This window comes from Lineus longissimus, chromosome 5, assembly GCF_910592395.1.
Source record: "Lineus longissimus chromosome 5, tnLinLong1.2, whole genome shotgun sequence".
NCBI classification, from domain to species: Eukaryota; Metazoa; Nemertea; class Pilidiophora; order Heteronemertea; family Lineidae; genus Lineus; species Lineus longissimus.
In genome coordinates, this window is record NC_088312.1 from 1485112 (window position 1) to 1506341 (window position 21230).

General features: G+C 41.5%; 1 protein-coding gene across 15 annotated transcripts in view; it reads right to left on the minus strand.

Annotated features, from left to right (window-relative positions):
* Window positions 1-21230, minus strand: part of LOC135487501 (neuron navigator 3-like) — a 239950-nt gene that overhangs the window by 35806 nt on the left and 182914 nt on the right. For 12 of the 15 annotated variants that reach the window (XM_064771229.1, XM_064771228.1, XM_064771230.1 and 9 more), the window contains 4 exons: window positions 5762-7446; window positions 3741-3799; window positions 3042-3065; window positions 1485-1559 (listed from right to left, as the gene is read on the minus strand). In XM_064771229.1, the coding sequence (XP_064627299.1) occupies window positions 1485-1559; window positions 3042-3065; window positions 3741-3799; window positions 5762-7446 (1843 nt within the window). The remainder of the gene's footprint in view (window positions 1-1484; window positions 1560-3041; window positions 3066-3740; window positions 3800-5761; window positions 7447-21230) is intronic. The other 3 variants (XM_064771227.1, XM_064771239.1, XM_064771237.1) reach the window with 2 other exon arrangements.

A 21230-nucleotide genomic window follows, 5' to 3' on the forward strand; every position in this document is an offset into this window, starting at 1 on the left:
ATATGCCACTTATTAGTCAAATCTAAGTGCCTGAGCCAGGCTGACCTTGAAAAGTAGGTCAAATAGAAAGCCCATGTGATATCATGTAAAGGAGACTTATTGTACACCAACCATAAAATTCATGTCACTCTGGATACAGCAAAGGCTTTAAAATAGAAAAAAAAAACCAAGATGGCCGCCCACCAAATTATTCAAAAAAGTAAAGAAAATGTATTTACAAGTGAAAAAAGTAAAAATTAAAAAAAAAAAAAATTGACCCGAAGTGGGATTGGAACCCACAACCTTCAGAGTCATACAAGAGCGGGAAATTCAAATCAAGCTTAAACTAGGTCAACACAGATTTTGGCTCAGTAACGCCAACTGGTGGTATCAATCAAAACTACTCTTAGTAGTTTCAAGACCTACATGCATGCGGTCCTTTTCAACTTTATTTCAAGCTTCTATCTGCTTGAATAAAGCGCCAAAAAATTGTTTTGTGATTTAGGCTTTTTGCCCCCTGGTGGCCAAACTGTTAATCCTGCCGGACCCACACTTGGTCTATTCAGGAGTCCTGAAGGGTCTAAATGGCTTATAGGGAAAATCTATCGCCTATCCGCCATAGTTTTGAAACGTGCCTGTTTAACGGACAGACAGACAGACAGACAGACAGACAGACAGACAGACAGACGGACATTCATTCTACCATTTACTCATATGAATAGCTCAGCTTGTCAGCTGAGCTAAAAATCGTTGAAATCAAGAACAGAATGAATTCTTGATTAAACTGTGACATTTAGTAGGCAAACAGATATAACTGTGATGTTGTTCATGTAAAGTTTCCCCATCACACAACAAACTGAAATTAGTATCTCAGGCTGTTTGATATCCTGATATAAGTTTTAGAACTGTTCTTTTGAAAGTGACCGCTTATTAAAGATTTCATTACAATGTTCAATATGAAAGTGAAATGAGTTGACCACATCTCAATAATGTGTGGTTGGAGTGGGATCAAAGGAAGATGTAACCTTGGCATTTCAACATAGCTGGTGTATGGGAGTTGGTAAGTCATGAAAGTGTTATCTTATACCCTCCCCCCTCAAGGCTAAACAAGCATCACTACCATGCCTTGTTGATCCTTGAGGCTGATCCCTTGCAGGGAGGGTATAAGACCCACACTTTGATCAGAGATGGCAGCATCTCTCCATGTCTTTTTGCTTACACTGTTAGCCTGCCATTATCTGGTGTGAAAAATGTTGGTTGATGGCCCCCTCCACCTGCTGTTATGAGACACACTGGAGGAATACACCAGCCAGTATCAAGTAGAGTTCAGAGTTCATGTGTAGAGGGCGTTACAGTTATACACCCACAACTATACATAAAGAGTAGTTGGTAGAATGTTTGGTACATTTTGTGATGGATCCTACCCTCAGTGAAGAAATTGTCCTTCAAGCAGAAACACTGTGCCTCCCTTAAATAACATGCCACACAAAGGTTAAACAACTTACATTTGTACTGAGCTGTGATGTCAAGGTCAAAACCTTTTCCTGAGCTGATTCAAGTTCCCGCCGAAGTTTACGGATCTGGAATTAGGAAAGAAGGCAAAACATGAAGCAAAATCAGAGTACTTCGACATTCAATTCAACCAATAAACAAGCTTGCTAGTTTTTTTCAGCCAGATACCAGGATTTTGAATCTCCAGGACTCGAGAAAATAAGAATACATATCTTCAATCTTGGATGTCATGGTTACAACACATGGACCTTAAATTGCAGATATTTTGCCAGCCCCACCGACAATTTTATCCACTTGCAAGCTAACCCCCCCCCCCCCCCCCCCCATACAACACAAACAGGTTTTAAAACATGCAAACCAAATTTACGTACTTATACAGGATTTTAACACAACAACAAAAAAATTCAAAAAAATCATACCATTCGCTCTTCCATGTTCTTCATCAAAATGTTACATGCATACTGCACGGAACTGAGACCAGATACATCCACCCGACCACATGAATTACACATGTTGGAATGGCAAAAATGAATACTGGGATGTGTATAGACCAACAAAACCTTTCAAAAATATTGTGCTAATCCAAAAGTATTTCTTGCCAAGTATGCAATAGTTCTCATTCCTGTGAGCTTCATCGACAAGGTCTTCAAAATATATATCATGTTGGTCTGACTACACCAAGATATACACTTTGGAATTTGCCCTGATATTTGGACTTTTGTATCTTGGAAATCATGACAGGAGCATTCTATTTACAATGTATCATTTCTTCAATGCTCTGATTTCCAAAATTAACGTGATCACCTTTTTTTTCTCATGAGTTCAAAATTCTGAAAATTTTTTAAAGTCCAAAAATTTTTGGGACTGATGATGTTACTTCATTTTGAGCAGAAAAAAAACAAGTGAAAGAAATATTTGGACTTAGAAATTTTTTCATCTTTCGGAGTTGAATTTTTTCATCAAAGTTCAAAATTCAGAAAAATTTTCAAAGTCGAAAAATGATGATGTCTCTTCATTTTGAGCAGAGAAAAAAATCAAGTGAAAAAAATATTTGGTGAAATTTGAAAATCACCATGGTGAATTTTGGTTTCACCATTCACCATGGGAACCAACGATGGCAGGAATATAATAAACGGTGCTGCCATCACACAACAATACAGGTAACTATCAATCTGAATGAGCCAGCTTGCTGTAACTTTCTTCCACGTTTCAAAGATACCCTGACACGTTAGAGTGTTACAACTACCAATACAGCTGGGACAAGACTTCCCAACTCACATAATATCCACAACATTAGCACCGACACAAACAGATCAAACACTGACACACCACAGCACAATTGTGACAACATGCAATCATGCAATTTAGGCTTTTCTAAGAGATTTGCACATTAAAGAAAGAAAGTGAAATAGAGGAAGCTATAAACAAAAACCCCGTTTTGGATAAAATAAGGCTATCTTTCCCACATAATCCCATGTTATTCCATTGTCTACAAGAACTACAAGATCTCCCAATTCCCCAAAAAGTTACAAACAAAAAAGTCCTCTCACCTCTGAGGCTTGTTTTTCTTCACTCTGATTAAGAGAGAAAAAAACAGATCCATTACTATGTGTGTCGCGAACGACAAAAAAATGGAGATGATTTTATGATGAAGTAATCATATGAAATTATCTGTGACACAAGGTCTAAATTTCTGACAAAGTGCCAGTATTTGGGCTTAATCGCATAACATCTTTGTGATCATGATTTGACATGGATTAGCCCAAACACAGCACCATGTCAAGCTGAAGCTTTGTATGAAAACAAAAGGCTGAAAATCAGGATGTTAATCTTTATCTCCCTAAAAAATGAAGAGCATATTGCGTTTCAACTGTCACACTTAGAGAAAACACGAGGAGTAGAAAATACACTTAATAGCAGGAGGATGAATCCTCCAAGTTCTTTAAAGAAAGGCCAAGAAATAGCTTTCAGATTGTGGAGGAAGTCCTCAAAGATATTACGTGCACTGCCACTGAGTTCGAAAGTTTCAAGTTCAGACGTCAGCAGAACAAGAGTTCAACTGATAGTCTCCCTTTGCCATTGAGCCCTCAATCATTCATACAATTGGACCTCAAACAACCAAACTGTACATGTACCAAAGTTTTAAGCCACACGTCAGACTATCGAGCCCATGTTTGTCTCAGCCTAAGTTCATATCATGTACAATGGACATCATCACGGACGTCCATCTTGAGTGTCAGAATACTTACAGGGTTTGCTGAATACAACGATGAGCTGCTGGAGACCAGGGAAAGCTGCGAGCCATGGACTGGAAAAACAAACATGAAAATCAAAATTTTGTAAATGGGTTAAACATTTCTATGGATATTCCTCCTGGAAGGAAGACAAAGCCTGAAAAGGAAAACATGGGCAGGGGGAGTTTATCACTCTGGCAGTAGCTGAGCAGAAAGTCTTTGGTTACTTATAGAGTGTCAAAGGGGGAGTTTATCACTCGGGCAGTAGCTGAGCAGAAAGTCTTTGGTTACTTATAGAGTGTCAAAGGGGGAGTTTATCACTCTGGCAGTAGCTGAGCAGAAAGTCTTTGGTTACTTATAGAGTGTCAAAGGGGGAGTTTATCACTCTGGCAGTAGCTGAGCAGAAAGTCTTTGGTTACTTATAGAGTGTCAAAGGGGGAGTTTATCACTCGGGCAGTAGCTGAGCAGAAAGTCTTTGGTTACTTATAGAGTGTCAAAGGGGGAGTTTATCACTCGGGCAGTAGCTGAGCAGAAAGTCTTTGGTTACATATAGAGTGTCAAAGATTCCTTCAATCACTTTATGGGTTATAGTATAAGACACAACCAACAATGTTACCAGAAAATGTAATTCAGAGTTAATTTCATCCCAACATGCCCAAGGAAATAACACATTTCCAATTTAATACTTGCCATCGAAAACAAACACAAAGAAATACACTTAAGCTTTTCATCTTCACAGAATACACAGATATGAAAGTGCATAAATAAATACAAACAAACTCAAATGATGCTAATTTTCCCCCAGGGTACTATGTACCTTGATCTATCTCAGCAGATGAAAAAGTTTGCCCGGAATTCTCTTTCTGGGTTAATTGGAACGCAAGGATCTATAGGAGAGGATGTTATATGAAGAAGCACCCCAATACCTCAGGTGTAATTGGATTTCAAACCACTGATCAAGAAAAAAGTTTGGAGATGAGTTCATCTGGTGCCTGATAGGAGGCAACACAAGCTTTCATCCAAGTGTGCCTGGTTTGGCTATCGTTTTAAAATAAACTTCATCGTGGACAGAACAAATTTCTGTGATGTGAACAGAGAAGCTGTTTCAACTACTCTTTCCAAGTTGTTAAGTTGAGCTGAGTAACTTGTTGGACCTCAAAATATTGCTGTGTTTTGATTAGAAGAGGCAAATCACTTTCATTCATGCTGAAGTGGTTTCCCAAATTTCAATATACCGTACTTGTAGAGCTTGTTTCAACATTCGTGTAAACACATGGTGTGTAGTCATCGCGGCACCAGTTACAACCAATCACTACTTCACAGCTCAATAAAGAAGCTATCGGAGAAGTAAATGACCGTTAGCCAACAGGTAGTTCTAATCTCCAGACAAGGCCCACACCTTGTTCGCTGCTATTTTAAGACAAACAACCCTGCGCTACATCTTTCTGATAAGAGCGGCAACGTTAAACAACTTTTTCACGAACTTGATACAGAAACTTCAATGAAAACTGAATGGGTAGTGACTGAAAATTTGCTAGGTAAAATTAGTGTATCAATGTATGCTACAGTACTGTGACATACATGTCAGACTTTACTGTGTGTAGGATCAAAGTTTTGAAATAAAACCTAAGAGCTTTTCTCGATTCTAGACGATGACGACGATGGACAACGGACGCCATGGTATCATATAAGCTCCTCTGAATGGTAAGGTGAAAACCCACACAAAATTAATGACTTTTAAAAGACAGAAATGAATCTGAATGACATTGAAGGAGGGGACAGCCAAGAACATATTCACGGCAAAGCTTCAAACAAGAGCAGAAGCAGGGCTGTTTAATGTCAGCTGTTTCACACGAGGACTGCAAAATGAGAAACAAATGATTAGAAACACTTGAAATAAGCAAGAAACAGAGAACGTCGCTCACAACAGGTACCTAAAAGAAGACAATACACTGATGTTAGTTGAACTTAGGGGAACTGAGGGTACAAAGGCAGCGCTGACAACTGACAGCATGCCAAAACAAGGCTCCTGTTACCTTCTTCGTCTCGTGAGCCAGATTTGGTTAACGGCATCCCGATACCAGCGTAAGGAAGGTTGGACTGCTGGCTGCTGGAGCGCACCAGGCTGTGCGTGGACGCACTCTGCACCATGGTAGGACTAAGGGCAGTCATGGGGTACGTGAATCTTGAGGAGGATTGGGAACCAACGCTCGGGGTGGGTGATGAAGGTTGAGATTGATTGATTTGCTGGTAGGAACTAGTTCGAGGTAGATCGCCATCCAAGTGCTGCGACAGAGTTTGGGAGAGACGCTCGGACTTGTTGGAGGAGTGTCCATTACGATCCACGCCATACGTGAAGCTATCCCGATTGTGTGAGAGGATATTTCGGGTAGCCATGCTGTGCGCTCGTGCCTGCTGAATCTGGGCCTGAACACTGGAACCTGCAGAAGAAAGTGACTCCATACTCTCAGTCTCTGACAAACTTAAGCCGTGGCGATGAGGTGTATTCTTTAACCAGTTGGAGGGATGGGTGGGGTTAGGTACACCACTTAACGGCCGACTGTGACCGGGGTGGTAGTCCTGACCGACATAATTGTTCATATAAGGCATATTTAATGCAGCATAATCACTCCGACCCGATCCTTGGTTCTGCTTGGTCTGTTGAACCTGACCATTAGAGTTCTGTCCTTTACTACCAAATGTTGCATGTGGATTACCAATTATCAACGGATCAGTATTCTGTACCGGACTCTTGTTCAAGCTACCACGACTCCCAAAGAGGCGATCTTTCAAGTTACTGTCCCCAGGCTTCTTACGCCCTAGAGTGTTTGATTTATACTGTTCAAAGTCAATGTTTGAAGACGAAGTGACAACATTTAATCCTGTCTGAGTATTAGAGGGAACCATGTTACTCCTGCGTGGATTCCTCTCAAGAGTACTAGAACTGTATGCTTCAGGTCCCATGTCTGTCTTGGGGTCCTTCTGAAGTTGACCCTGTGTCTGACTGCCGTTCACAACAGCTCGGCCATTCCTCTGCAAACTGCTAGAGTCATAGCTGTTAGACATGCTAGGCGGTTTCCCGCTCACTGGTCTTGGAGCAGATGCACTCATTGAGCTCCCAATGGAGCTTGTACTAGCACCACTGACAGGCCTGCGGAAACCGAAGTTTGCTCCTGCTGGCATCTGACCAGGGCGTTGGCCCTGCTTATGCATCATGATTAAAGAAGCATCAGTGTTAGTCTCTGAGTCAACTTTCATAGGTTTGCTACCTCCATCATGTTGCACAAGATTCTCCGCAGACGCTTTGATTGTCTGAGCATCAGAGTGACGTCGGAGCGAGTTGGTGGTTGCATAGCAGCTCTTCAGGTCATTTCTCTCTTTGCGCCAGTGGGAGAGAGTGCTCGTGTCCGGCTCACTGCTGTAGTCAAGGTTCACGTAGTTGTGTTGCTGTTCCCCATTGTACTTCCGCCAGGCAGTGTAGTCATAGTCGGCGTGGTTCAAATTCTTGTTACCGATGTATGAGGTCTTCGCACCATAGTAGCTACCAGTCTTGCCAACTAATGTGTTGATGTCGGGCTTCGGTGGTCGCTTGAGACTACCATAGGGATGATGGTAATCAGACGAGGCGCTCACAGATGACCCGGTCAGATTTTCATCTGTGCTGATGTCGCCAATGGTATCACTGATGTCACCGCTACTGATCGAGCTGCTGTCATCGAAACTGTAACGACAAAGAAAGAACACTCATAAGCACAAAAAGATATTGACAAATATAGTTTTAAGATAGCAATTGTCTCATCTCAATGCTGCAACAAGATAATTAACGATCACAAAGGATGTGCTCACTGATGTGAACCTAAAAGAGAAAACATGATTTATAGCACTGACTGTCCAGACTTGATAATAAGGGGGGCATGATATACATGCCGCCAGCAGTACTCAGACAGACTTGACTCAGGCATCACACCCCCCCCCCCCCCGGCATTTCAATCACATACATACTTTCTTCAGCCATCTCCCCCAAGATCAATAATAGATTTTACCCCGCCATGAGTGGGGTTTCTATGGTGACCTGATTAAGGGATGCTAGCCCTTAGCTATCAGGAGCATATCCACCCACACATGATGTACACGTACCCACCTATACGAAATATTGGTCCTCATTACAGGACTTCGACAAGACATGTCCAATGCATCCCAAAGAATTTTATCCACAAACATCACAAGAGCAAATGACCATCCACACTTCACACAAACCAATTTACTTATAAGAATAACATGACTAAGGCCACCTGCAACCACGTCACAATAGATATCAATTAGAGCCCCTTGATACTGAAAATACCCCCTTCTAATTTTATTCTAAGTTGGCCTCCTTACCCCTGTTGACAATAGCTGACCACCGGCTGAAGATCACCAGAGGAAGATTAGATGGTCAATGGTGACAACTCGGACAATAAGTAAGTGCATCTGTAGTGGTCAGAGAAATGACTATTCAATCATTTGATGGAATTGAAAAATATATGTACTTTGAATTTTTTCAACTTTCAGTCAGTTCAGAGTTTTGAAAAATTTTCAAAGTCCAAAAAGTTTTGGGACTGATGATGTTGGTTTATTTTGAGCAGAAAAACAAAAACAGTGAAAAAAAAATTGGACTTAAATTTTTTTTCAAATTTCAGTCATAAGTTCAAAATTCTGAAAGACTTTCATTTTGAGCAGAAAAAAAACGAGGAGTGCACTGATACCTTGCGTATCAGTGTTTGAATTGGGCCACAAGTATGAGGAAAGTAACCCAGCCATTGCTGACACCTGTGCAGGTAGCTGGAAGATTCCGCCAAGTAGGCCCCCTACTATCTGGAGCCTAGCTGAGGAGCGATGGAGAGAACCTCAGGTCTGAGATGTCCATGCTAGGAAGTGCTGCACCAAATCACTGATAGATTCTTATCACATGGCCACAGCTCCTATGCCTGAAGCTTACTATTGAGAAGGAAAATCCTGGGAACAAAGTGAATGAACTATCAGTGACTCCAAGGGGCACTCCAGAGACCGTACCTCTGCCACTTACTAGATACATCACATGTAATCAGCTCAGCGAGAAGTGCATCGAACCAGTTCAAAGCGATTTCAGCGGCAAAGGGCATTGAACTCAGGAACACCTAGATGTCAGAAGCATTCCTTGCATTGTTTTATGCCACTACTGAAGCAAATGATGAGGAAGAATGGTGTTACAATAAAGCTCTTCAAAGAGCAACCGAACATCCATAACATTCTCGCAGAATATGCCCTGCATCTTGTCGAGAGAAAGCCCTGTTTGCCAGGACAGAACACATTCCTATGCCGAATGCCAGGGAAGTACAGGGGTAAATCAACACAAAGAATGGCAAGCTTTTTTCTTTGCGAAAGAGTGACAGGCATGTGAGAAATTCACAAGCAGGGAGCACATTTTAGTCCACAAGGTTAGTGATTTTGGAGTTGTAGCTTGTATCGGCGATCTGTAGCAAAGGATGTTGTAGCAAGATACAAAGGTATGCCAATGATAATAAAGACATGCAAAAACTGTACACAGAAGATAGAAGAAATGGTATGTTTCTTTCTCCTGCTGTGTGAATCAGGATACAGGTATATTGTGTAGCTCATACATGAATTTGCCATTTGATAGTATGCTACCAATACAAAGCAAGTCTGAGCAATTAACAGTACATGCTATGATACTGTATTATTTAGCACATAAGCTAATATGAATATAGCCTATGTCTTACTCTGGTCTCACCCCTTTATCCATTGATACAGCTTCATATCTACCATACTATACAGCCCTCCTGAAACATTGCCATAGGTGAATCTGGTCCCCAGGCCAGCCTCACTGACCATGAACTCGTTCGCCTGCATGATAGTAAGCCATTTACACAATGAAAGTGATCACAGTGATTAATACATTACTTCGCCACCAACAAACAAATTGATATAAATCCCACTCAATCAGTAGTTTCCAGTCGACCCATTTGAAAACCCTTTTCACCACTTAAGAAACTGCAAAATGGACCACATGTCACCATGTGAATGACCAATGACAGCCAAGGGGGTCCATGACGAACTCCGAAGTAATCCAAAATAGACTTTCAAGTCAATACCTTACCTAAATCGAAAAGGTTTTTGAGCTCCTGTGGCAGTCAGACTTGACAGTATCCAGCTAACTGCTTCAGCTGACCAAAGATTCCTTCAGCAGACAAGGATACATTGAAAGCAATAACGGGGCTCATGAGGGGAACTACATGCTTGTCCTGTGAGAATATTAGCGGGGCACCTGAAGTGGAGATATGACGGCACACCTGGGATATCATTTGTGGAAGATGAAGCTGAGGTACAACATTTCCAGCGGTTTGTCTTCATAAGCAACAGTTTTTCGAAAGCTCTGATCACGGGGGATTCATAGAGTGGCAGCCCCAACTGACAAAGATATCTCTCAACATGAAAACGTGCAATTTAAACCTCAGACTTGAGAACAGGAATAACTTGTCAACCTTTCCTCACGATATATGGTGCTTTTTTGGTGTTCGTTATCAAAGAAGAGAGGAAGTCAGTTTCAACTTGCTGTAACTCGTTTTCAAATGCATACCGGGTATTATGTCAAGTGAACTTTGCCTGTTGCTGTTGCCAACATCCAGCTTTCAACTCCTACGATTAGCACAAACAGGAGTCCCAAAAGGAAATTTTATACCCCGCTAAATGTCATCGAGGCGAGGCCCTATGTATCTCACGCCATTTGAGATCAAAAGATGCATATCAAAGAAGGACATTTAGTCATATTGATATAGATAAACTTACATGTATGAACCTATTCATATAATAATGACAGTTGTCAGAAGATCTAAGCCGTGTGATGATTCAGATTAAAACATACCAGTAAATGCTGCATTGAACTCACAGTAATCCTTTGCGGCTGGTGAAAGTGAGGGGCAAAAGGGGCTGAGAGGATCTGCCTTTCAACCCTTGTAGAGGCCATCCGAGGAATGTTCGGCGATTCACTGTTGATTTCCAGCAGTCCATCACTGGCATTTGATTGAATCACAACAATCATAGTAAATCTAGTTACTTGACAGCAACAATCAGTAGTTACTGTCAAATCACCCCATCTGGCATGAATTGCAATTCCCAGCTGGCCAACGTTCCCTCCACCCAATTCATCAACTACTTCTCGGTGAAGAATGCTGTAAGTAGCTTTAGTAACCAGATCAGTCAATCAGCAACAGTAGATGAACCTAACCAGACAATTGGAGAAGCTAATACTGTCACATCATCCTTTTTATAGATTCCCTCGAAGATCTCTGCTTTCTTATTGACAGTGGTTTGTTCAGATGTGAGCTGTCTATAGTATGAGAATGTCTGGGGGTGGGGTATCACCGGATTGAACGTCATGTCAATATTCACTAGGAACGAACAAATAGAAGGTGATCCAGTGTCTGTCGGTGTTCTCAGAGGGTGTCCATTGTGGCGTTGAAGTACAACCTTTGGGCAGTTAGTTTCTCTCACACAAATCCTTTAACAACCACCAATTTGGGTTTGATTGAAAGGACTAGCATTAGTTTTATCTTGGAGGAACAGTAATTTAATCACACTACAAGATTCCACAGCAATACATTCTTTCACCAACATCGTCTATCTTGTAGGCTAATGATTTAGTTGTCTTGAGCAATAAGCTTAGACAAGAACAGATCAACAGCAGGTAAGATTAGTATGGTATCAAAACAGAAACATGGAGACTGAGAGGTTTAGAAGCACCAATGACAGCCTTTAACTCAAAGCATAGCACTACCGCAAATGTTTGAGTAAATGGGAGAGGCAGAATTCAGTGGCAACTGGGCGGTAGTATTCCATGGTAGATCTCGCATCCACGTGCTATGAATACTAATGGGAGCTTGTTGCGTGTACCTTCTGAACCTGACCACCATGCCATCAATGAATATTTCATATTCTGTGAGACCTTGCATAGATTCCGAGGCAAATGGCCAGGACGAGGGAGATCGATAGCTGCTTTATCATGTTCATTGTGAGAAAGTGTACGGCAGTCCATCAGGTATTGATCGCCATTGCAGAAACAGAGCAATCAAGTCTACGAGAACAAGCATTGGATCGATGATTGTGGCTATAAGATTGTGATATGTGATTTCTCAATTGTACTACACAGAAGAGGTTTTGCTCTTAACGCAATCAAACAATATACGTTTAGCGTGTTGGCAGTCATCAAACTCGACCAAGAACAATAAGAATTGATAACCTCAACATGAGATATAAAGATGATGGCTCCATCTATTGGCTTAGACAATCTAGTTTCGGGAAAGTTCATCACTTTGGGGTACTTGGAGCACAAAAACAACTGTTGCTGCAGTATTCCCATTTTACATCTCACCTTTTCTTCATTAAAGAAAATTTTGTTTCAATTCTGAGTTCCAACTCCGAGGTGAGTTTGGCATACCATACCGCACAAGTAGATTGCTTTCAATTCAATCATTCCCTACACCCAACCAACAAGCCGGGAATACCTTAACATCTAGTTGTTTATCCTCCGGGGTAGGCAACAACATGGCGTACAAGATCAACATACAACTCCGCATTTTGAGCCAAAACACTGGCAGGATCTGGCCATGAGATGGAATTGGTCCGCAATCTCCTGGTCTCTCAACAGCAACAACAACTCTGCTCCAACCAGTCAGGTGGCGTCAGGTGACATTTATCTCTAATATTCTATCCAATTTGGAACCATCCCATGATGTTGGTCAGTACAAAGGTCGTGGATGGGGAAAGTATCAATGGCATCAGAAACTACACCAGACAGATGGGGTATATTGTCAACTCAAAGGGCACAGGAACATAGATTTACAAAGGGAAGCATCTCATAGCACTACTCAGGCTTTGGCCAAAACATCATCAAGTCAGAAGGACAACTCAAAGTCTCTACCTCTCTGGCTTTGACCACCACAGCATGGAAACCACTGGTTTTCAATGAATAAACACACAAACATAGAGGTCGTAATCAAGTTAACTTGTTGTCAATAGCAGAATATCAAGTTGGTTTTCAGGTATGCTTTCATGGGTGCAAGTCTGACTTGGCCCATAAGAATTCATGACAGGCTACTTTGGTACGTATTCAAGAAAACTGCTTGGGTAAGGCCAGGTAAAGAAACCAAGAAGAGGGGACTAGAGTCTGATACAATCCTATCTTTATGCATCAGCAAGACACCAATTCCTCCACAGACATCCATCTATGAAGGATACTCCATGACCCTGCTTGGTAATCTTCGCAAGAGTGATAAACTGAGATGGGATCTAATCAGTGATTGGTTCCCAGAGGTAAGGTGAGTAATTATTCAGTCTGATATCAGCAGAGTCAGATACAAAGATAGGAAAGCATTCACGCTGACCTTGGCTACTGATGAGGCACCCTGCCCACTGCTCAACTTTCTAAACACAAGAGTTGGAAATAGCTAAAAAGTAATTAACAAGCAAAGGTGAGTAGAACGGGCTGTTCACTGAAGCTTCCAGATCAGCACAATTGGAAATGAGACTTGCACAAGAGAATACGGACAGAAATGTACAGAGCCTCGAAATGCAAGTTGTGCTGAAGTTTTTTGTGGAGAGGTCACTACAGCACTGCATGTTTAGGAGTCACAGGATCCTCATGATACCAAAGTCAATGTGGTTTTTAGAGCGCCTTTTCACTCATCCTGAACCCGACCCCAATGTTAGCCCAGATTAATCTCAACTTCTCCTGTTGATTAATGATCATTGACTGCTATTCATTCCAATCACTATCCCTCATTTATCACGAGGGCTGATCACAAATACTCAAACATTAATCAGGTTTCTGATTGGAATCAACAGATTCTGCCTCCTCCAAAAGATCTTAAGAGACAGACCTAAAATTGGCATGTAGCATGTCGGCACCAACATTTCTAAAATTCACTGACATTTCGAACTCTGACCTTAAAACTAACAGAGGCCAAAGAAAGAGTATGGCCAATACTAAATCCTTAGATCATGCAAGATTTTCATCCTACGTTCAGCAATCAGAAAAGAAGGCTACAAACAAGCTGTTGCAAGCCCCGCATGAAACACCTAGGCTGATGAGGTCTCTCCGGTATACAAACACAAATGGAGAGTGACTAATATGATGTAATGTGCAGGAAAACTCCAAGACAAGCACAATTTGTCGCTTTGATCAGGCTGAATATATTTCAGGATCAATACTTTCCCTCCCACAGCCTGACACCCACTCCTCAGCTAAACTGAAGGGGTGGCAAAGACGAGGGAGACATGTTGACTTCATTATGTTAGTTTAAAGGCAAAGGAAAAGTTATCCAAGATTTGCAATAGAAAGATTTCAAGAGGAAGGTCGCCAACCTTTACCTTTTAGTTATGGTATCATCCGAGTCAGACTCCACTTCCACTTCAGGCATTCCACTCAAGACACCACCCATTGATTCAGGCATATTCCATAGGTGGTGCAAACCAACAACATTCAACAGAAACTCCTAACTGTCCCTTTGCCATGCCAGGGCTGACTTGTGTCCTTTGCAAACTAGAGTTGATGCTCTTGAAAACTATCACTGAGTTGGTCCATTGACAGTATTGGGTAGCCTTGACACATTTAGGTCCACTTTCAATGCATCTTGAATGCAATTTTTGCAGTATTCCAAGGTTGGTTCCTTGAAAGAATGAAAACTGTGCCCTACACGTGTTTACCCATGTTACATGGAGGCCAAGATAGACAGCCACTGGGTCAAGTAATGCCAAAGATGAGACACTGTCAACAAAGTTCCAGGTGATCCAACAAACAAGAATTGAAGTGAAATCTCTTCAAATCAAGATGCTATAATATGGAACTGCACGTGTAGGCTCTGCAGAAAACCACTGTGCTTTGGTCGGGTATATGTTTTAGTGTACCGCAAAAGAAGGCTAAGAACATGATACTGAAGCAACATCTGTGTTGTATTCCATAGATCAGATCCACTACTGAGGTGAAGACAACTCTCAGCTCAGCATCTCTGAGAATGCATGGCGGAAATTCTTCCACTCTGATGGGTTTTTAACAATCAGAGAGCGCTATGATTTGCTTGGATCTCTGGGAATGGGAAGACAGCCAGTGGGTTGTTGCCAACTTTAGCTCAAAGTTGTAAAATAAATCAGTTTGTAGCCTTTGGTTAACCTCCTTTTTTCCATGCACGATGACAATAAAAATGTCTCTTGTGACTATCCATTGAGTTTGGAAGACAAAGAACCTACCTTGCGTAAATCTTAGCTGTCAATTCATCAATGCTGGGCAGTTTGACTTCATACCAATCCATTTCGGCTGGACATAGGCTGTTATGTCTTTAGTTATGGCAAATCAAGAAGTAGGAGCCGCTGTGAATGGGAACAGTTTTAGATGGGACAGACCATCAGTCACTGCTCTTATCTCAAATCCGAGAAGCAAATATTGTGTAACTCCACCGAATCAAAGACTTCAAGAACCTTCAACAACTGTGTCACATAGAAATTTTAGATAGTTTGTTTGAAAGTTGCACAACATTAAATTGGTTGAACACACAGCTTGGCAGCAACTTCCACCACAAATTGGATCCAAGAATGAAATTTTTGATTCATTCACACATTCATCCATTAGTTGGTATTGGCACAACAACAAACCGTCTGGTGGTAAGTGCACTAATGCATCAGGCGATGCAGCCTGAAAACATGTTGAAGGATGGCACACAAGCTGAACAGCACATGCTACTGGCCTTCAGACAGCCCTTTTTTCACCATTAACGCCAGTTTTTATTCCATATAATCAATAATGGCATCCCAAATGAACAACTGGAAACATAAACTCCATTGAGAGATGCAGTTGTGTGCATGGGTTCACCATGTGGTCTGCCTTTTCAATAAAGTGGGAGAAAGTACATCCAGCCAACACAGACAGGAAAGTTGAAAGATGGTGCCAGATTCACACATGCTAGGGTTGCTCAAGAAACGCCTCCAGTGACCCCTGATTCACACTTGAAAGATGGGCACTAACTGCTATGTCAGTGCCTTGTTTCCAAAGTAGATCAAGTGGTACATGGAAGTGCTTGTCAACATACTGTTCTAATTATAAAACATATATCAAGCTTGCCAACAACCTGCTGGAGTCCCAGGCGTATCACCATTCAAACACTTTGGTTACCAAGTCAGAGAAACACAAGATGAAGCATTTTCTAGGGCAAAACTCCCAATGAATCAGCATCTGGCACTTCCTCAGAAGAACCATCAAAACATGGAACTTCTGATGATTAGACATGGTACATGGATTGTGATAGTAAACAACTTCATTGCATTTGGGAAATCTCCAATAAATGTACTACGGCGGATGTAAGATGGTGAAAGGCTTGTGAAACAAATGATAAGGCAGCATCTGATTCTCTGCACATGGACAAGCACTCCACTGGAACTAGACTCAAGAGAGCAATACTGGGACAACACACTTCCAAAGGACTTGAGTCAGTCTCGGAAATGAAAAGTTGTTTCTCCTTTCAATTATGAAGTGATCATGCATTTAATGAGAGTCAACAAATAGTGAACTGTGGTAGTAATAACCAATTGGCTGACCTGGTTCAGAGGTATCACCAAAGTAATCAGAGGTTGACCATTGATGGCCAAACAGCGCAATTAGTATTAATAACTCCACTTTATCAGGGAATGCACAATCACAACAAAATACAACCTTTTGAATGAAAACCAAAGCAAAGAAGGGGTACTTGCCTGTCTATGAGGGGTCTCGGAAAATACATCTTGGCAGCAACAACATCAAGGGTGTTTACCCCAACCATCTTGGATTCTATTGAACCCACAAACTACCCGATACAATATGCACCTGTTGTAAATTTAATACAACCGACTAGGATTGACTTTATCAATACCTGGTTGTTAAAACTGTACAACCTTGATCTAAACTGGCGGAAATCTACTCCAACATAAAGCCAAGGAAGGCCCGGTTGTCTTCAATGAGAAACTGATGCCGATATAGCATGAATCAATTGATGGTCTACTCAAGTGGAAGCCATCAGTAAAAACACCATATGATGCAACAATAGGCAACTACAAACATCAAGTCCAGTCAGAAGCAGCCGGCACGTGGGTCAATGAGTACCTTGGTTAATCATCCAACTAGTAGTTGGCAGTACATGAATCGGTTTCCTCATGGCGTGATAGGCCTACAGAGTGCACTGAAGCAACCTTAGGTCATTCCAGATAGCAAGTCAGGTGTGAGAGAGGAGGGAAAAGATGCTAAGAGAGTAACCAAGGAGTTATTGACATCAAGGTGCTGAGTAAGCAATCATAAGAAGTTATAAGATCATGACATACATTGTTATCCATCAGTTAAAATGTATAGCCTGAAGGCAAAAGACACTATTCGTTCTCTACTAGCACTGCATTATCCATTTATCCACTTTCTTACCTCAGCATTTACGATCCATCAGCCCAGCACTACAATAAAATTCCCGAGGCAAGAAAGCAGAGGCAACGTCCTCCAATAGTGCCTCTGACGTATAAACAACAGAGCTAAGCAGTAAATGTCCACCTCTGATGAGCTACTGTTGGCCACGTCCTTGCCGCAACACTACAATTCCTGTAATTTTGTTGACAACACCTCCAATCCTGTGCCAATTCATCCAATCTGAAGAAGCTTTTCTCTTTGCTTCATATACCCGTCCCCTCTTTGTATGAATGCTAACCTTCCAATAGGATTGCTACATGCTTCATATTTCTCAATATGACAAGAATGATTCACAAATCATTGATTCCAGGGACGTTCATGAATCTTCATATTTAGCTATAAAGAAATGGATATCCACAGCCATTATGTCCCAGATGACATTACTTAGAACCAACGGAAACAATTCAACAGGCACGTTTTCAAAACAGGCTATTTTGTATCCTTTGATTCCATTTGATTTTTGCTATTCCGAGAATATGACCCTAACGCAAAAAGACCTTCATTCACTGAATATGCCAACTGCTGTCTTCCCATCAACAGCACTTCCGATCTGGCCCTATCATTCCAGGAAAGTCGACAATCAAAATCTCCAAACTGAATCTCCAAACTGAATCTCCAAACAGCCTCCCAAATGAACTCATCATGATAGGTTTAATGGCACGTCAACTTGAAGACTTCAACTCATGATTACAGCTGAAAACGTCCACCTCAGCCAATGTCTGTGCGTATCCTGACTGCACTGACTTAGGCTGGAGGGCTACAAGCTGTCATTTTCCAGAGAATTCCGCTATAACTGATGGGACATCAATATCGACATGCTCTAAAGAATAATATATCTCGAATTAATGTGACATCAGATGGAGGTTGGCTCAGCAACGGTTGCTAGCAAGGTAAAGCCATCCACAGTAGATAATCTATACCTGTGGACGATCAGGTATTCAGGATAGTCAATCACAAGAGCAGTCACTGAGAACTATCATGCAAAATGTGAAATATTCCCGTATTTGATTGTCAACTTCAGATTGCTAACATCTCTTATCATCTTTCAGAGTATCATAAGAAACCAATGTCCACTTGCCAGGACAGTCAACACTAAACCTATCACATTTGAATAGGCCTACATAGAAAACGGCACTAGTGTCTGTGAAAAGTGAAGCAGCAGTCACGAAGGACGACAGTTTTCTTGGTTGAATATGAAGTGAGATATGGAACACTCCAAGGAACGATTTTGTAAAGTTCCCATCATCGAGAAAGCCGGAAGAAGTAAGCGCAAGATCCAGCGGAGAATAACAAATCACCACATTCTGCACACAACAGCATTGCTGTCCCACAGCACGAGAATCCTGCACAAGTCATTTGCATAAATGGCCCGAAACCAAGGTAACGGTGCTGATGAAATGAGCTTTCTTGGAAAATTTGGCATGACTCTCGCTTTCAAGGCGCACCAGTACCTGCCATTGTGATATTGACTGAATGCTAGCGGGTTAGGAGTAACGAGATTAGCTATAACTTGCCAATTCATGGAATCTCATTGATTGAGACAGGATGAGTTGCATGTTGCCAACACTGAAATCGGCTCAAGATCGCACTGCCACAGTTGTTGAGGGTGCTGAGTAGAATACAATTATCTTGGCTCGGATTCCACAGCCGGCCAAGAGTTGTATGTAGTCAGAGTGAAATGTTCCATCAGCTAGAGTGCAATTGCTTAGACAGACCACTGGCTGGATCATGGAATGCACTGGAAGATTGGCACATCCAGCTTCATAGTCATTAGAGTGCAATCAGGTTGGAACATATACCACTTGTCATCCACATGAGGGCACAGTTGGCATACAATTCTTGGAGAGCCACTCGTAACGACAACTTCACAAATATCTGGAGATGCACCACATATTCCTGTCTACCATGCTAGAGCTGTCCAGTGACAGACAGTCTGAAACTGACTGATCCATATAAGAGGGGCAAATAAGAACTCTACAGTGCAATATTAACCTTGCCTGCATCATTTTCAGTCTATACCTTCTACAGCAACGATGATTATACACATGCAAAGAAATTATCGACTCAAATCCCTTAGAGTCAGGGTGCCAATTGATTGCATGCAATCACCAAGCTATGTGAGCTTTGCTACTACACTAATTGCAAAACTAATTGCAGAGGTAATTTTGCCAATTTGAGGTCAGAAGTGATTTCCTGCACGCTCTTTATCGGCTTGTGGAGGTAATTAATTGCATTTAGAGTAATGTAGCTGAGTTATAACAAGTGTATTATGCCATTAACGGCCTAGTAATCAAGTCTATTCAAGGCTGAAAAACCTCAAGCATGATATCATTACTTGCAGGTTCAGTTGATGTCAAATACACAACACACCATGCAATACTCATGGTGAAGTATGGTACATCCTCCCAAACTCAATTTAAGAAACACAACTTGCTTATTACTGTTGAAGGGTAAGGTGGCCATTCCTCCAAGATCGCCTGGTAGTGAGGGGGATTTGTGTTGAGTTCCTTTCAAGTTCTGCATACCAACTGTTTAAACCTCTTGGCTCTCCTTGTAGCAGAGGTTACCAGAAGTTGAAGGCCGATGCTGACTTTTCTCAGAACCTATGCTGGCCAGGGTCTCTTGATAGTTGCGCGGTTTGATGTTTCCAGTAAGACTCACACTCAGCGGGCTCTTGTTTCCGATGAGCTCATGGCCAGTCATCAACCAACACCCATGTTTTCAACAAAAGATAAGGCAAAATAAACTTATCGAAGAAACCAAACATTTGGAACGAGCAACAACACGGTTTAATCCAACTGACCGAGTGCCTTCCACATATAAATCCAATACAAATGTCACTTCAGCTTCAAGAAGATTCCGGTCACGACTCATTATCAATCCAGCCTCCCTCAGGTGACGATCGAGACCAACATCCAAATCACATTCCCCTCAAATAATTATCTTCATAGGTGACCATGGAAACTTTGTAAATAAATTGTTTTATCTGTATAGATATTCTCAGATTGTTTGGTCATTTTTACAAGAGACTGTCGTCAGAGGAAGTTCTTGCCCTTTCTTTCAACTCTTGAGCTGTTCGATCTCCTAAACAGACAGACGGGTTGCCATTCCTTAACGTCCAAGGCATGCCCTGGAGGAAATGATGACATTCCTACCAGATACTACCCATACTTTCAACACAGAGCAAACAGAGACATCAGACAAGCAATTGGGTTTTTTATGGCAGTTTGATGAGTGCCACTTTGGGCATAGTCCTCTTGATGGTTCAAGCTCCTTTCTCGTTCTTTCCCAGGAGGAGTGTCTGATCTTTTCAACTAGTCCAGAAAATGGACGACAATAGCATCATTACCAGTTGGGACATGTAAAGAGATATGGAAGAGGTTCAACCACTTTGTGGCAGGCCATATCGGTCAGGCAAAAGGAAGCCTTTCTCCTCTGGAAAGCAGGCTCCACAACAATCTACTGTCTCTTTCTCATCTGATGCCACCCTAAACTGAGATCATTTCATTTCATGAACCAAAACAAAAACTTACATTATAAAGAAAGACTATAATGATATACTCCTGAAGATTTTTCACATCCCAAAATTTGAAATCCTGGTCACATTACATGAATCGCTGTGACATGTTAGCAAACTAACGGTGATCACACAATCAAATTGAGTTAATTCCCCTTCAATGGGTCAACTGCTGCTGCTGTGAGAGTGATTTCAACCAACTGTGGCAGCTTGGTACAGTTTTATACTGGTTATTAGGCCAGTTGTAGAGCGGGAATCAGAATATGCCCCAGTAATAAACACTCCATCAACTAATATACTCAATATAATGATTTATCATTGGTTCCATTTTATTTATACAACCTCATTTGTATGGTAAAAAGTCACTTCAAAATCATTCATTCATTAAAAGCTCTGAATTGGTAGTATCTACATGTGACATTATTAAAGGAATCATTGAGGTTACAGTATAGTGATATTAGATGAAGGACGACATGAA